The 18607-nt window shown below is 40.1% G+C and overlaps 1 protein-coding gene across 1 annotated transcript in view; it reads right to left on the bottom strand.

The window, feature by feature from the left end:
* arid5b (AT-rich interaction domain 5B) overlaps positions 1 to 11382 on the bottom strand; it is a 72362-nt gene extending 60980 nt beyond the window's left edge. Inside the window, exons 1-3 of the mRNA XM_070840743.1 lie at positions 11350 to 11382; positions 10766 to 11020; positions 788 to 1022 (exon numbers count right to left, since the gene is read on the bottom strand). Of these exons, the coding sequence (XP_070696844.1) occupies positions 788 to 1022; positions 10766 to 11020; positions 11350 to 11370 (511 nt within the window). The 5' untranslated portion in view covers positions 11371 to 11382. The remainder of the gene's footprint in view (positions 1 to 787; positions 1023 to 10765; positions 11021 to 11349) is intronic.
* Positions 11383 to 18607: the final 7225 nt, after the last annotated feature.

Raw genomic sequence — 18607 nt, 5'->3', positions numbered from 1 at the left:
AGCATTAGGCATTACATCACAGCAATGTGAGAGAGAGGCAAATAAGTGGGAAACGGCTTCAAAGGGAACATTATGTTCTTTCTGATTATTGGGCTCAAATGCCAGTTTCCTATTTGCATCGGATGAGTCATCCGCAGAGACATCCAGCTTTATGTTGGGCCTGATTCATGGGTAATGCTGCAGTGAGACCTCAAGAGCCCGGTTCAAGAATCAAACAATCAGCGACACTTAATGGCACTGTGTACATGATGAATACACCAGACAGCCATTCAGACACATAAAGCAATGATCCTTATGGCTCCTGAGATACAGAGCCAATTATGATCTGAACTGAGGGATAAGGAGGTGTCAGAGGTGCTGTGGACTGCAGTTTGATGTGACTCAATTCATTAAAGACATTACCAGCTGAATTATCTGATTTTTGCAATGGTACATTTGTTGCTATCATTCGGAAAACAGAGCTGTTCTACCGTCAGATTCAATGCACTGGCAAGCACACTGCTATTACCTCTAGCCTGCCTCTATTAATGTAATTCTCAGCTCATTATATTGGGAGGAATTCCAAATACATACTGATGAATTACCCCAGCCAAGACAACACTTGTTAAACCAACCAAAGGACAATAAACATAAGCTGATTTATGGTGCCGACAGGACACAAATACATAAACATTCAACACAGCAGCTCAGGGAGATTGGAAACACTGCAGTAACCTTTTGGTATGAAGAGATGCTTTTAAAATAACCTAAAAGACTTAAAGAAATGGAGGTCTCTGCTGGTGCTCACCTAGCTGTGACCTCTCCCTCTGAACATCCTTGAAGTTGAGGCCGCTGGTCAGGGTGCTCTCTCGGTAGCGATGGAGGGCCTCCCGCCTCCCGTTGGTCCCCAGCTCCCGGAGCACAGACGGTTTGAGAGGCTCGGCCTTCAGACAGTGGGCCCATCCCGAGAAGTCTGGTACAGTCCACTTCACCAAGTCCTCCAGCCGCACAATCACCTTCTCAGACACTGCAATTACCTCATGCTGAAAGGAAGCAGGGCAGAATCCCAATTACAATCAGAAGCACAGAAAGGAAGTTACATAAATGCAACTGTGCCAGGGTCATGAATCATTTACTTGGGCCATAATTTTCATGAGTTTGTTGAGCAGATAAAAAGAGCACATCTGCTAATACACATGACTGAAAATGAAATTTGGAATTTGCTTTGCAAATAATTGCACAAACAATTTGGGACTAAAAGAAAAGAAAAAATCAGAATCCTGACATCAGCCCTGACCCTTTGTTTCTTAAACATGTATATACCTCTCAAATCATGTGGACTTCTTTTCTCTTTTTTAGATACTCTAAGACACTTTCAGGTAGCAATTTATTTTTGACTTTACAGAATAATTTGTGCCGTTTTAATATCTACAAAGTCTCTGAACTTTAGAACCTTTAAATTAATAAACAGTTAGTTGGTTATGTAGGAAATGTAGGTTTGTTTTTTTCACAGTTATAGCTCTCTTTTGAAGTATAAAACTTGTGTTTGTGTTTCCCCATATTTCTACACAGTGAAAGTAACAGTGATGGAAGAAATACTCAGATCCTTTACTTAACTCTAAGTAGAAAGACAACAGTCTAAAAACACTCCTTTACAGGTCCTGAATTCAAACTGTTAGTAGAAGTACAGAAGTAATATCAGCAAATATCTGCCTGTAAGAGTATTTTAGTAATAGCAGCTTCTGTAGTTTGCCGTTGTGAAGCCCATTTTGGATACTTTTAGATACTTCACTTTATATACTACTGAGAAGATCAATAATATAGTACTATATTATATCACATATGTGTATCTTGTGTTTTATGTAAAATGTTATCAGCAAAGTAACTAAGTAAATAAGTGTCAAATGAATAATTTCCCTCTGAAATGCTTTGGAGATGTATGAAGTAGCTTAAAATGGAAATACTCAAGTTCAAGTACCACAACTGTGTACATAACTAAAGTACTTCGGTAAATGTACATAGTTACCAGTAAGTAATGTATGGCAGCATATTGTATGACGATGAAACAGGATTGAAACAAGGACAAGGGTTTATCAGCTAAATTGGTATGTGCGTCAAGTAGCATAACGGCGGTGGATGCACATTAATGTAAGTCAATTACGGCACCATGAATATGGATGATGTGGATGATTGCTGAGTTGAATTTATGCCAGCAGTTAAATCAATGTCAATGAGGACGTAGATGTTTGGACTTTCCGATTAGCATTTAGGAAGTTCGGCTCCTGGTATTTGAGATTTTATGCTTTTTAATCACAAGTTACACTCCGTGGTTGTGATTACACCTTCAGAGTGTGTAATTTTCTACAGTGAGACTGTAATCATTGGACAGGAGAACGCTGTGAGCCAGTCGACTCCCTGACACAATAAAACTAATGTGACAAACCTTTAAATGTAAATCTATAGCAGTGATGTGCATGACTGACATTGAGGTAAGCTGAATAACACTATGGTGTCTTTGTGTACATACTTCAGACTGTTCAGCTAGCTCACTTAATAAGATTTGCTCCCTCTCCAGTATGTGCTTCAACCTTTTTTTTCTTCCTATTCAGTCCCTTTTAATAACTCTCACACTCAAATAACTACAATTCCTATGGAGAGGCAAGGCAACAGAGATCCTTAATTGTATTTCCATTTGAAGGGCTAATGGCTGAAGTGTTTGTTACCAACAGAGTGGAGTGGTGCACTGGAAGATGGCTATTACAGAAAGAGGAAAAGTCTGTAGGACAGATGTGTACTGGCAGAAAAGCAGACACTGTGAGTAGGTCCCTGATGTTTACCTTGGTTATCTGCAATTTACCAGGCATCTGTCTGTCTGTACACATTTCCCTTCAAAGAGTCTGTATATTACTGACATTAAAATAACGTTCATTTACTCTATACTGACATGTTTACGAACTTCATGTATGAATGTAGAGAGGGTGGACGCAATAAAAGCTGCACCTATACGATCTAATAAAATGCCAGAGAACAACTCGGCAGTAAATCCTTCCTTTGTGAAGCTTAAAATGTCAAGTTCTGTAATCTCCATTCCCCATTTTTAATGGATTATTCCAGTGTTCCTGTTACTTTGTTGCCATATTCTAAAAACAAACACATGACTTTTGTAGCGTTTCAGATTCTCTCTGAGTGCTCTGCTCTGTCTGTCTATACAATTACCCATATTCAGTTCTCACATCATCTGTAACTACAGGCATATCAAATCCCAGCCAGTTGGAGACAGTATTTCCTTATAAAGGAAAAGCCTGCGAGGGATAGCTTGATATAGCTGTGCCTCCCTCACTAAGTAGAAACATCAAACATGGGTTTTCGGTCTTCTTATAATGAGCTGTCTTCAGCTGTCAAGTGGTGGCGGGTGGTTGTAACCGGCTTTCCATGCAATGAAAAACTGACTGCTGTTTCTGCCTTCAGAAAAGCAGGCCATTTGAATAATGTAGAGCAACAGTAAATAGCATTCAGCCTGCAGCCAAAAACCACATTGTACTATATCTCTACAGAATTAGCTACTGTACTTTGATGCGATCTACTGACAGCACACAGAGAAACATAACCATGAAACATTTCAGTCAAGTCGATTCGAAACAAAAATAATGCCCTGAATGTTCTGCTGCTGATGTATGAGTCAAACAGCAATACTTCAAGTAATTCAATAGCACACCAGAGCATTCACACAGCAACAGCAACCCTTAAAAACACACAGCCATTGCCTCTATATCAATCAGCTGAATGACATGGTGCCTTGTGTGAGTGTCAACAGATCCTGTTTGGGGACTTGTTCGGCTTGAGAGCAAAACACAACAGGTGAGAGCAATTCAGCAGCTGTCAACACAGTCCAGAATATAATCAGTCTATGAATGGAACTGCAACCACCTACATCCATTAGCCTGCATACTTTTTATATATACATATATATATATATATATATATATATATACACACACACACACACACACACACACACATATATTTCTAACTTTACCAGCCAACTTTACACCAGCTTAAGTCTGTGGGCTGCCGTGTGATGTGACGCATACAGTCAGGAAGCTGAGTACTGGATTGCGGATTGCATAAGTCATGATATTTGATTGAGAAATGTTTAGGCAAATACTGTAGAATTATGAAATGTGCTGTGTGAATTTCTGAGAACTAGCCAACCCTGTCAGTTATTGAGAAACAACCACAACAGCATTGCGCCAGCCTGATTTCCTACAATGAAACAAAAAAGAACAGAAGAATTTCTACCAATAATGAGAAAAAGAAACTAAAATGATTGATTTCATTATCATATAATCTGTTGATTAAATTCATCTTTTAGATATATCTTACAAACCAATCTAGAAGATAATTGGCAGATCGATTGATAATCCAAATGATCCTAAATTGTAGGCCTATATCTTTGCTCAAGTGACTTAAATGATTAATCTATTACTAAATTGTTGTTGTCACACAACAATTTTATGCCAATTCAATTAATTGACTAATTGCTTCAGCGCTGGGCATAACTCTGCCAAGGTTAATCATTTCAGCAACATTCATCAGCATTGCAGGGGTTTTCAAAGATGTGCCTTAGAAACGTGCTCTTCTGTAAATGCCGCCCCTCCACACTGTCCTGTCATTTCGAGTTAGGCAGCTGATACTTTAGCAAAGCGGCAGACACAGCCAGCAGGCCACTTGATAATATAGGTCACAGGACTGCAAGCCCACAGCCAAGAGGTGACACTCCACATCAGCAACATACCAAGCAGCCTGGTGTCATTTCAGTGACACTTCCTACACAGATGCATTAAGAGCATTTATACACTGAATCTTACACTAAACATCTTAATGTACTGTCATAATTTCATCTTGGGTACGTCATTAAAGACGCATACTCTCTAACTGCTCATTTTATGATTGAGTCAAAATGCAAGGTAACACATTAACAGCTGAATGTTACTTTCTGTCTCTGTTCTTCCTTCAATAATTCATGTTATTACTGCAGCAGCATGATATCTCCAAAAACATTACCGAGTGAATTTATTGCTATGACTGCACATAATGGACTGAAAGTGGAAAAAAACAGACTTCTGCTGTGAAACTGTAGATAACTCTGTCACAGCAACCCACGACTCCAGCAATCTCATTGAAATTAAACTTTCTAAAATCCATATCATTCAATTTATATGGATGCTGCAGCGTACTGGTGGCAAAACAGCCCATAAGGGACATTCCCAATTCCATATTTGGTGATCCAATTAGAAACAATGCACCCTGAAATATTCCATATCGTTCTGAACAATTCCCTGCAAGAAATCCACGCCACTGTGCGCCAGCAGTGAGGGAGACATTCCTGACTGTCAGCGTTCTGCGGCGGAGCGTCTCATCGCTCGGACAGGACTTTCAGCTTGGGAGTCAGGGGGTGCACGCTCCCAGTGGGTGGGTGTCTTTCTATACTGTGGGTACACACATATACGCGCACACATACACACAGTACTCCCGTCATGCTGGGAGGGTTTCAGCCTGCTGCCTCAGAGAGGTCAGCACTGGAATTCCTAAGGCCAAAGGAGATTAGTAATTGAGTAATGGACATGGTGACATGGACAATGAGGAGACAGAGAGGGAGAGAGAGCAGGAGGCAGAGAGAGGAAGAAGAGAGAGAGTGAGGACGAGGGTATGAAACACAATATGAGTTCATTATCTATCTCCCCTCCCCATGACTGACCTTGGCTTCAGTGTCCCAAAACAAACTTATCTTGGAATTAAAAAGGAGCTCTGGGGAGTAAGCCAGGGACAATTGAATTAGAATATGTTTTTTGATAGTGCCTAAAGACTAGAAAGAGTTCAAGGTAAAACATTTAGAAGGTGAGAATTATTGTACATAATGTTCTGCCACTTAATGCATGCAGTTTATTCATATGCATAAAAGTTGCTGTAATATCTGCAGGGGTGCTGAACTCATCTTTTATTCACTGATTCCATTAAGAGATTGCTCTTACATGAGCTGGGGTGATATATGAACTTAGCATTCTTTCGCCGTTATAATGACAGAGAAAAATAGCGAGATAACAGGAGTTTTCAAAGCCTCTCTGAAAGTGGGCGAGGCATCCATCATGTAAGGTGACACCACAAAAAAGCTGCGTCAGCTCCCTTGAATCACTGCATCTTTGTACTCATGTATTTTAACAAATGCGCACACAGTCACACACAAGGAAAGACTAAATGCATGATGATTCCACATGCTCCATCTAAGAAACCTTGGTTAAAAATTTAAAATAGGGGCTGGAGTATTAAGCAAGAGCTTCTCATGTGTGGCTGCATTCTCCTCAAAGGTTATAATAACGATCCACTGTAGCTGGGGGCACTTAAGTCATGCATCAAGGCAAATGTTTGGCTGTTCAAGTGGTTAGTCAATGACAAAGTGGAAAAAAACAGAGCTTAGGAGAGCACCAAAAGGCTCTTGTGTGTTGAAAAACCAGTCGCTGCTGTAACATATGATTACTAAGGGAGGCAAAGACACAAAACAGTTTGGTGAAAAGAATCAGAAGATTGTGAAAGACAAGAATGACAAGTCCCAAACCAATGGGAAATGTTAGCGGAGGTTTTTATAGCCTTTGAAGTCCAGAGTATTCCATTTTAAAGGTTTTAAATTACACTATCCTAAAAAGCTGGTAATAATTTACATGCTATTTCAGCAATGGTGAGGAATTCACTGGAGGGCAGTGTTCAGAGTTAATGACTTGTTCTGCGGCAGGAGGAGGCACACATGCGCGCACGCCACACATGCACACTAAAAGCACCCCCCCCCCCCCATCTAAATTCCTGCCATTGTTGTGTGAATGGGGAGATTTGGTATAATGCACAGACCGGCCAAGACAAGGCAGCAGTATGGATGCTCTAAAAAGATCACTGTAAAAATGTGCCATATCACATTTACACTCGAGTCATTCAGCAGAACGACCTTATCCATCAAAATGCTGGTCGCATATCTAAGCCACTTACACTTAATTCAACTAGCATCCCAGATGCCTGAATTACCCATTCAGGGTTTTTCCCTTAGGAAAAATCAAAGAAGCAGCAAATGAATACAATCTAATTTCCCTACAAGCTGGCTTTCCAAGCACTGAAACACATGCATGGACTACTGCCATGTACTGAAGAAATGGCTCTGGATGCATGCCAAAGTGTTTTCCACAGCAATCAATACTGGCCTACTGCTGCAGTCCCCAGCCTGTCAGTGTGTGTGTGCGTGCGTGCGTGTGTGTGTATGTGTGTGCGTGTGTGTGTGTGTGTGTGTGTGTGTGTGTGTGTGTGTGTGTGCGTGTGCCAAAGTCTTGTCAGCTAGAGGGACAGAATAGAGGAGAGGAGAGGTCAGATGAAATCAGAGGTGATGATAATAGCACATTAATATAACATGATCCAAAAATATTCTCTGCGGTTGTGAATTCCCATTAAGAGTGGCTTGCTGTATTTGCACTAAAGTGGGATATATAGTATAAGATAAGAATAAGCAATTAACTGTCTGAGGCAGAGCATACAATAAGTGGGTGTTGTGTGGGGTGAGCTGTTATCTACACACGCTGTACAACAGCTCTCTCCTGAAATGGGGAGTCCAAAAACAGACAGTATTACAGCCGGTGAGCAGTACCAGCAGGAGGGGCAGGGCCATTTGGAGTGAGAAGAAATAATGTGTCACTCAATGAGTTTTAAAACACATGTGACTGTTTAGTCAGTGGCAGTTTGCAGGCACACAAATAGAGCAGAGGCCCCAATAGACGGTTTGGCATAATGGGTGAGCAACTCGACACAAAGCCTGTTTAAAGAGCAAGCAGAGCTCAACTGGTGGGGGTAAACACTGCTTGTCAGCCTGAGATACAATGAAAAATAGAGCTTCCTCCACATATGGACTTAATAATTAACCCACAATAAATAGATTAATACATTTTCTCTGGCAGTGTTTATTGGCTATTCAGCAAACACATGCACCGAGAGTTAGCTTTATCCCATGAATCATTATTTCTATTTCTAGCTAACTGGATTTAAAGCTGGCTGCATTTAAAAGGAGCTGACCTCCAACCCTGTGACAGAAGAAAAACAAGCACAGTAGGTCATGGGTTGGTTCCTCCTGTCACTGCACAGCACAGCAAAACACAGCAAACACAACGCAGGAGAGGCTGAGAGCAAACAAATACCTGAGAAATAACCAGGAAATTACATCATACCTCTGCACCGAGAACACAAGTGAATCAGTAATCCAATTCCAGTGAGCTAGTCCAATATTTTTCTGGGGTCTTGAAAAAGTCCTGCATTTTGGTATTTGAAGGATATTGGCTTCAGGGGTAAGATAACAGCTATCTACAAGATATGAGGGGGTGAACTCACAGAGAAGGAGTTTCACATGTCATATGTCAAAAACTGTTTCTCTTTTATGTTGTGTGAAAATATTTAAGAGTAAATCTAACATGATCTAAGAATAAATGTCTGCAGCCTCAATGACACCAAACTGTGGCTTTGCCTCTCAATGCTGCCGGTGCTTGTTAAGCACTAAAACCTTGTGAAAATAGCACACTTCCTGAGAGCTGTATGTTATCAAGTTCATATCTGTGAGTCACAGAGCTAATTTGAACTCCTGATTTCCAGCCAGTCATTTACAGATTTACAGAGCAGGTTAACTCTGCAGCCATTAATCTGTCTTTTTTATGCAACCAGAGTAGAAAGACAGAAAGAAAAATGACTAATGTGAGGTTTACAAACTCCACTTCCCAGTGCTGCTAAAATGAACTCCTCTTCTTGTTTGCATTGCATAAAACAAATAATCTTTTCACATCACTCAGCGACAGCCAATGAGGTTTAATATCACAGGCTACTGTGAGGCTGCTTTACCCTTCCTGTTTGTTTTTTGGATTATGGGTTGCATCTGTAAGCTCTCCTAGCTGACTCATGCAGTGCAGATTAGTGTTATGGGGCAAAGTCAGCGAGAATCTGAATGGGCTCAGTGAAGGTCATAAACTGACTTGAAGTTGTCCGGGCAATTTCCACTGTGTAATATACAGTAAGTAGCCTGATTTGCTGAGAGCAGGAGATTTGACAAGCCCTTTAATCGAGGTCAGCCTGCAGGCAACTACTTTGCACTTAAACATATCATCCTCAAATTATATCATATTATTATTATCATGTCATTGTCTGGTTTGTTCTCTTATCAGGCTGCAACTTCAAAGCTAGTGCATCTGTCTCTGGTGCTTGCAGGATTGTGTGTTGTGATGAGAGTTGCTGCATAATTCATTCAAGGAGATTGCTTTTATTCCTCTTTTATTATATAACGATTTTGCTCTGTTATCACAAACACAAACTATATCGCTCTGTGATTCGCTTCATGTCCCACATTCTTCGAGATGTGATTTGCATTGGCAGTGCAGCCCCTCTGGTAGTTAATATAATATTTTTCCAGATATGCCCAATGGACTGGAATGTAAGCACTTTGCAATGCAAATAAGTCTTTGGGAAAGGGGCGGAGTTGATGTGTGGTTGCGCAAGTGTGGCCTCAAAGTCGGCGATGCATGCACTCAAAGTAATTACTAAATAATTGCAGCGTGTTAAAGGCTAAAGGGAGAGGGCTTCAAGAGATGATACCCGTTCATAGAAGAATTTTGCCACAAAGATGATAGCTTGTCTAAGCGGCAGGCCATAAATAGCCACCTTTCTCATGAAAGGGAAATGTGATAGCCACTCTATTACTCAAGAGGAAAGAATGTAAGTAAACCATCAGCGGAAGAGTCGAGTACAAACACGGCTTTGTCCTTCCCTATAAACAATATAACAGCGGCAGAGAATAATTTCCATCCAGTCGCGAGTGATCAAAAGCAGAGAGTAGTAATTAAAGTGCCGTTGTCGCTGGCTGAGAAATATCAGAGAGAAAACAACACATCATTTGTTTTACAGCCGGTGAGAAAAACTCTCAGTATCAGTGTAATGCCATTCAGTGCAACGGTGTAACCGGATCACAAGCGCCACATATGGCCACAGTCAATCATAACTATTGCTTTTCTGTGCCAGCAACGGCTTAATGCAACACAGGGGCGTTTTAAGTGCTGCCTCAAATGTGAGCTGACAATATCACATTGTTGAGGATCGAAATGTTCACATGGAAAATTATGCAAAGCTTGGACAGTAGTTAAAACGTGTCAGCGCTGGCTTTGCGCTGCCACGCTTTATGACTCGCTCTGGCTCTTTCAACATCAAGCAGTATTACAAAATATCTAATAACTATCGTAGCGACCGATCTGAGCCAGGTTGACCCCATGCATTCATTACCGTTTCGCAATTTCCGCCCATATGTCAGTATTTGATACGCTTTACCAAGAAAAGAAATGACAGAGCCTGCGCGCAGGATTCTTGCGGATTTTCCCCTTTATAACACAATTAACCCCATAGAGCGCAGCGGCAGCCTTATTGAGCGCAGCTGGACAAGTGCACATTCAGCAGTTGACACCACAATAGGCAAATAGACTAAAGTAAAACTGGAGAACAAATGCCGCTGTAGGTCTGTCCTTTTACTGCTCGGATACATCAATGTCAGAATCAATACATGTGCTTATGAACGCCTGCCACGGGAGGCTACACATCCACTGCCAACTCTTAATGCAGTAAAGATGCTGTTTAATAAAAATGCTCGCGAACAAGGGCGACCACATAGAACAAACACGCAAACACACCGGTCATTTAGGATAATTCATCAGGCGATTAATATTCCTACCTCTCCGTGAGTGACCGTGCGTCCCTGGGGAGTATCCTCGGGTAGGAAATAAAGTTTGGAGCTTGATAAAAGTTGCTTGCTTGTTCTTTCTTCCCAGAGTAGCTGAAGCTCCGCTATGCAAATAGGATCCTCCGGTTTACATCTGACAAAGAAAAAGTCTCCGAGAGACAAAATCCTCGGTTTGCCGTCCCGGTTAAATTTAAAGGCTTTATAGAATATATATGGTCCATGTAAACCGCAAGACGAGCCCACCCACTGTAGAGGAAAAACACAAATGGAGAAATTAATGAATGGCTTATCAAGTCATTTGGCAAACAAATCGTAGCTAAGTGGAAACAAACATTTCAAACACCCCTGCGTAATTACGCACGGTTGGCAAACACCACATTAGGATATCTCAGTTTTCTGCACACAATTAGTATCGTGTAACAATTTTTAGGTGTTCAACATATGACACAGATGTGGTAATACTAAATGCAATGTGTCAAAGTTTTGTGGATCAGACACGTGAGCACAGTTTACAGTGAATGGCGATTAGCGCAATGCGAAAATAAAATAAATCGACGGTTGATAACAAACGTTACCTTCAGTGAGTTCGGCTCCATCTCGACGTTATGAATTGATTAAACTCAACACGCTCTCCAAACTTGCTGGCTTGAATGGATTGCCGAAGGTCCTGCAAGGGACATATTCCTTCAGAGTTTAAAACATCGCGTATTAGTCGATTAAGAGTCGTGGAATAATATGATTTGTGGTAAATTGAGTGAAAGAAATATTGTGTAAGTCTACGTATTGATTTAATTTATTTATGTGTGATGGGGATTTTTTTGTGGCGAATTTCTATTAAGTGCAATCACGTGTTTAGACAAATATTAACGTGTAACTATAAAAATATGAGGTATTTTCAACCAGCAGTGTGAAGTAGTTTCATATAAAAATAGAAAATACCGTTTAGGAAAAAAGATCTGCCTATAACAGCTTAATTTGTGCTGATATTCGGTGTTTGTGGGCTTTTCTGAGACTGTGTGTCTTCCAGGACTTCAGCAAAAGACGTTCAGTATGAAAGCACATTTCTCACAGTAATGACACTGAGGCGCTTGCTGTGGATGCCTTCAAGAAACAATGTTACATGAAAGTTAATAGGGCTATCAAATGATTCCTCAAAAGGCAATGTGGGACCCGTGAGGTGCCGGCTTTGCTTTGAGCAGAACTTGCTCTGCGTTATGACTCCGGCGCGCAGGTTGGCTCTAATGCCGAAAATAATGGCCTTTATATATTTTGAGGCGAGCATGAAAAGACAAAATTGGCCGAGTTAGAAAGCGGGGCGTCACGAGACAGAATTCACGAGGCGGTCCATTATCCAGACATAAATCATCTTAAAACGCTGCGCTGACCTTGTGGAGACAGCGGGATATATTTGACACGGGTTAACACATTTACACGATCAAAGCCTGTTATATAATTACCTTAATGAATATTTATTATTGTAAACACCGGAGAATTACAAAGGTATTAGGCGATCAATATTAATTATGGGATTATTTAATATGTATATATGATTTTTATATGACATTACGTAAACTTCACGGTTTCTATTTACATCTGTGGACTCATTGTCCTCTCAGCCTGCCACTGAATGTGTCAGCTATATTTTATCGGGTGTCTGGAATTGTTCATGTATTGACAAGTACCCGCTCAGTCCACAGCGCTGTGCTGTTTCTCCACAGTCATCCACCCTTTGCCCTGCATTTATCCACCACTCAGATCACAGAGCATGCAACAGCGACATAGGCCTACTTCTGACACCAGCTATTTCAAGTACAGTATTACGCAATGCGCCTTTTTTCCCCTGAAATGACGGGCAGAGCACACAGGCGCATTGATTCACACCCAGTTAAGTGTTTTCCTGTCTTACAAGCGGACATGTTTTCTTTTTCTGGCTGTGCTGCTGTTCCAAATGGTTGTTGGGTAGTTATCTTAAAGACAAACAGGGTCATCAAGGCACTTGAATAGCCTAATTAAAGCAATGGCACCAAATAGACCAATATAATATAATATAATATAATATAATATAATATAATATAATATGATATAATATGATATAATATAATATAATATAATATAATATAATATAATATATTTAGGAACAAGATCATAATTGTACCACCAGAGTTCCCTCTCCACTGCCCTCTATTCAAAGAAGCAGCAGAACATAATGTATTAATACTAAAATAGCTGAGGCAATGTTCTGTGACACTGGGATATTTTAAGTACCAGTTTAGTGCACTGGTAGAGTAAAATGTGGATTAAACCGGTGCTCGTTGTCTTACATACGGCTGCAGCAGTGTTGGGATCCTGCAGTGAATCTAATATAAACTGCGGCTCTTAGCGTTATCTTTCCTGATTTCTCTCCCAGCCATTTCAGGGGCTGAATCAATGGGGTTGCATTGTTAATGGCAGCCACTATAATGAAGTCCCTGGTTAATCAATGGCACCACTCGAGCTCTTATCTGGCAATTGCAAGTGTTTGCTTGTCAACAGCCAGAGAACCCAGCAGCCACTGCAACATTGTGATGCAGATATTGATGTGAATTGGTGTAAATGGGGCTTCATGTTGAGAAATCTTTATTGAAAATTAATAAAAAGGAGAGAGAGAGAGAGCGGTGTCGAAATGTGCTGCAACACAATCTGCATAACAGTAACACACATGTTGAGTGTAAAAATTGCAACCTCATTTGTTTCTCTTTATCTCAACATGTCTTTGTGATTAGATAAGATTTAATGAAGGAAATCAATAAGATATATTTACATGCTTTGACCTCATGAGTGAACTTGAAACATGACAAGAATGAATAATTAAACATGAAAGAAAAGAAGAGTCCCAAACAAATAAACATATATATGCATACAAATACCCCGAGGACACACTGGTAAGAATTAAATGTGTTATCCAATATCCAGGCTGAAGTGCAGCAGCTCAAATCCCCTTTAGTAAATCTCAAAGTCCCCCCCTTTATGTCCAGCCATTTGTGTGGTGAATCTTGCAGGTTTTTTCCACTTCAGACTCAGTTTATACCCTCAAATAGTTATTTTGCCACTTTCACAATCACTGCTTGCAAGTTTGTTTATAGGGGCATTTTGCTGAGTGGCTGAGTTAAATAAAATCACTCGCCGTATGAATATTCTCTGTTTCTTTTAGAAACCTCTCTCTGTTAATATGTGTTGACTGCATGAGTGAGAGAAGCTGGAAAAATCTTCACAAGTGACGGCACTAAAAAGGCAAGATAAACACGGTTCAGGCAGAATATGTATGTTTATTTGTTGCCTATAGCAGAAACGTACAATCAGTGGATAAGTGGTAAAACCTTTCTTTTTCACAGCACAGGTGTTCCACATTCCACATAATGAGGCAGCCTCAGCAGGGAGCCACAAATGTGGTTGGAAAGTCACCTCAAAATGGAGAGCTGGAGTTACAGTTTCAACCACAGCAAAGCAATACAAAAAAGCCTTTAAAATAGCATATGCCAACTTAATTCTGGCCACATGCTGACATGTCTTGATGGTGAATTTCACTTATAATGGCTTAAAGATAATATTGACTAGAGCTACAGGTAAGAAGTCAACCCACAGACAACTGCAGAGATACATTTAAATTCATCTTTGATGGTCTCACCCAGAAGGAAGCAAGGGAACATTTATTATTCTGCATTTCTTAGTTCTTCTTAGCATTATAAGAACAAACTGTTTTTTCCCCAATTGACCACACAGTTTTATGATGTTAATGAGTACACTTTTATCAATCTGTGTATATATTCCAAGCATTAAACTCAACCAAAATACTGGCCACTCTCTCTGATTAACCCACTGTATCCTACCCACCCAGGAGCAACTGGCCACTTAGCAGCTAGCTGGTGAACATAGGGAGCCCTTCAGCTACTAAAGAATCAGAAACTTCACTAAGAGGTTGGTGGAGAACAAAACAAAGCTCAAAGGAGAGTGAATATTGGTCTTTCATTGGCCAGAAACAGGACTCAAAATGGATAATAATGTTGCTCTGGGGATGCTGGGCATTAAATAGCAGATGGTTTGCTAACAGATTCACTTTATTACATGACAAAGTGACGATATAAATGTCAGTGTGGTGTTTACAGTGTTTTTGCTGCCCCCGTGTGGCCATAAAATCAGTTCTGACAGGTTAAGTCGGGCTTTGGTGAAAAATGATCACCAGTATTAGCAGTAGGATATCACCCTGGATTTACCTAATAATCTCTGTATATTCATTTAGTACATTTTGAACATGTCTCAACTGAAATCCAATGAAGTTAGATGAATAATTTTTTAATATCTTTAACATTAGAAAACTTTCCTTCAATTTTGTACCACGCATGGATGTTTGGCCTGATTGGTAGAGCATGTTTTTAAAAAATGTAACTGTTTGTAGGTATTCATTCACATCATTTAGTTCAGTAAGCCGAGGGATGTTTTTGAGCCAAACACACTTTGACCAAGTGTCAGAGATGTCTCAATGAAGTTGACTTAAATAAAACAAAATTGAATTCAGTGGTGGAGGAAAAACTCTTTACTCAGTTAAAAGCAAAAATACCACACTATTAAAATACTCAAGTAAAGTAAATTTTGTTTAAGTATGAATACATATGAGTACATATGACTTAATGTACTCAGTCACTGTTCACAACTTTACCACCAATGTCACAATTCAAAATATGCTCAACCAAAAAAGAGAAGATCATTAGAGGGTAAGGACACCTTAAGCCTTCTCATTTACTAGATTAGTCGTCTAATTAAGTGTTAACAACAGCCTTAAGGAGAAATAGTCAGACTTATTCGTCAGCGTTGGGGCAATAAGGGATACATGTACATGTCCTCACAGTAAAAGCTCTCTGTGTAATTTTAGGATCCACATTTGTAATCACACTGCAAGGCATCATGAAAACCTACAGATGACTAAAGCAAGTAAGCTTCTGAGAAATTAGGGCAATGCACTCTGTCTCCTACTCATTCCGCATGCACAATTGCATTACCCAGTGGATATCCATCTATCATCAATGGAAAGCCCCGGGACATTAAAAATCCATCAAGAATATTTGTCCATAGGAACACGTTTCAATAGTAACTTTACACCTGCGTCTTTGTGCTGCTGTAATCACATGACAATGGCTCCCATCTGCAGCATGACTTTAGGAAAGGTAACAGGAGATCTGAGTGATGTTGCTGGGCTAATTTTAGCCCCTTAGACTCATTATAACGGGGTGTTACATTTCTCTCCATTCAATCACATGTGAGTCCACCCACAGTGGACAACACATGCACAAGAAATCCAATTAGTTTATTGAAAGGATCACGTTTAATCAGGACATAAGTATATGTTCACCTGGAGGCTATTTGAGATGATTTCTGTGTATGTTTGCAGGTGTCAGCCGGTGCACTGAAGGCTGAATATTAACTGACTTAGCTCATAAATATCTGTGATGCAGTGATATCTTCAGAACATCAAAGGAGTTGCTGTGTGCAGTGAACTTTGTGGAGTATTACTGTTTACAGCAGAATGGAAAAAAAATAAATTGCCTCTTTTTGTTCTTATCTAATATCACACTTGTTTATCTGAGCTACCATATCTCATTGTGTTTTATGCATAATTTATGTTTTCTGCAATCCATCTTTTCATTTACAATTTCCATCCCTCATTTGCAGCAAACCAATTATAGCGTCCATTTGCGGTTGCAGCCATTGATCTCATAATACCACGTATTTATATGTGTGTTAGGTATAGCCATTCATAAGGTAAATATTGCGTGGCCCAGTGTGAATAGCAATCATCACAATGAACTAATTGCCTGCAAAACACAATTTCACATTCATGGGTTACTATTACAGCTGAATTGTTTGATAATGTCAAGTGAGTCATTTTATTAAGCGCCACACAAATGTAATCATGCAGCAGGGCAACGTGAATTGGAGTGTATACAAGTGTTAACATCACTATGGGTTTTAGGTTATTACCGCCGCAGCAAATGTAAATTTGCCTCATTGATGGAAAGAGCTCAGCTGAATCAGAAATGTGCAAACCACAAACAAAATAGACTGTTTCATTCCCCTGCCATCTGCACACACATCAGGACACACACTCCCACACATACAGACACACACACACAGAGTCACATTTTATATCTCCCCATCTGAAACCAGATTAGAACCATGAATAATGTATTTATGTAAATGTCTGATGGGCATAACTATAAAAGATGAGAGTGATTGAAAAGGCATTTTGTTGGATTGAGTTACAGCTGCCTGTGAGTTATGGATGTTTTCAGCAACACCACTAAATTTGAAAAAAAAAAAAAAAAAAGCTGTATTTTTGAAGCGGAGGTCACAGTGTCACCTCCACATGTGAGGAACACATTAATACAGAACCCGATCTCACCATTTACGATTTGCACGATGTGATTTCAGACATCAGTCAGGTTATTACACCCAGTGGTCAAACCATCATTGACTATGAAGTCGCTGAGGACAGTGACCTCAGCATTTACCATCTGTGTAATGCATCAGCACTGCCTTTTCTGTCAAACACTGAATTGTTATAAAACGAGCATAAATGTCAGCAGACATCTATGATCAGATTATTCACTGGTGCAAGTCACCCTCCCATCTGGGCTGAGAGTACTGCATAATGTATATGTCAAATAATAACCGTGTGTGTAGGCAATTATAAAGCAGCCATTTTACACAGGCAGTTTTCAAGATTTGTCATAAGGTATTCTATTTGAATAACAGCATCAGTTGTCATGTGTGCAATGCTGCTGTAATCTGTGTAATCCCTGTGATATATCTGCAAATCAGGACACAGCAATCAGCCTATTCAAGACTAGAGACAATGGATTTGTGTTGAAATATGACTGACAACTGCTGAATAGTTCCATTACGGAAAGGAAATACAACATTGTATTCAGAGCTCAGAGCTTGAGCACACATATTAAAGAAAAAAACCCTCTCAGCATTAATAATTTATCACATTTTATAAGGCAATTTAGCAGTCACTTGAAGTTGCTATGGTGACAGGGGGGTATTTTGAGACAACTAATGACCTATGCAAAACCCACTCACTGTAAACTTCACTCAAGCTAAATGAGATTGCTGTCTGTGCTGTGTGTGATACATGGCTGAGAACTTAATCCCCACGCTATGCTTGGCCTTTTTCTGCACAGGACAAATTAAGGTTCTTAATATCAATGTAAAACATCTGTGGGCTGTTTACCGCACAGGGAATATGAGCCAAGTAGCAACCGGGGGCCAGCGCTGTGCTGCATAATAGTCTTTTGTTTTGATTGCTAATGCAGAATTCATAACAGTTGTCAGGTTAAGGTCAGAAAAAATCCAGTGAGTGAAAGGAAAATGAATACTCATGATATGGTTTGAATGTAACTCAATATGTTTCACACTAAATCCCCTTCAATATCTCTTTATTTTTCGGCTTACGTCAAAGATTCCACATTGGAAAAGCTTTGAAGACTTGTTCTGTTCTGAGGCGAATCATATTTGTCCAATAACTGCTTGGCCCGTTGCAGCTGTCGGGGCTGAGACAGAATGAGTCATGTGTTACCCATTTAAGTCCAATTTCTCCCATGCAAATGCCTGACATGTGTGACTCTGCAGGGCCCTGAGTTTCAACGGTATTTTTGAAACGGGGAAAGAGAATCAAGGCCAGAGCTGTGTGACCATTTAGCCACCTGCTTCACCCATGACCTGTACTGTTTAAAGAAAGTTTATATTTGCAAAGCAATCCGCTTGTGTTGTTTCTGACATGGCTGTAAAGCAGGCGCA

Source organism: Pempheris klunzingeri, chromosome 12, assembly GCF_042242105.1.
Source record: "Pempheris klunzingeri isolate RE-2024b chromosome 12, fPemKlu1.hap1, whole genome shotgun sequence".
Lineage (NCBI taxonomy): Eukaryota > Metazoa > Chordata > Actinopteri > Acropomatiformes > Pempheridae > Pempheris > Pempheris klunzingeri.
The sequence above is the reverse complement of the archived record's forward strand: the minus strand, read 5'-3'. Positions and strand labels throughout refer to the sequence as shown.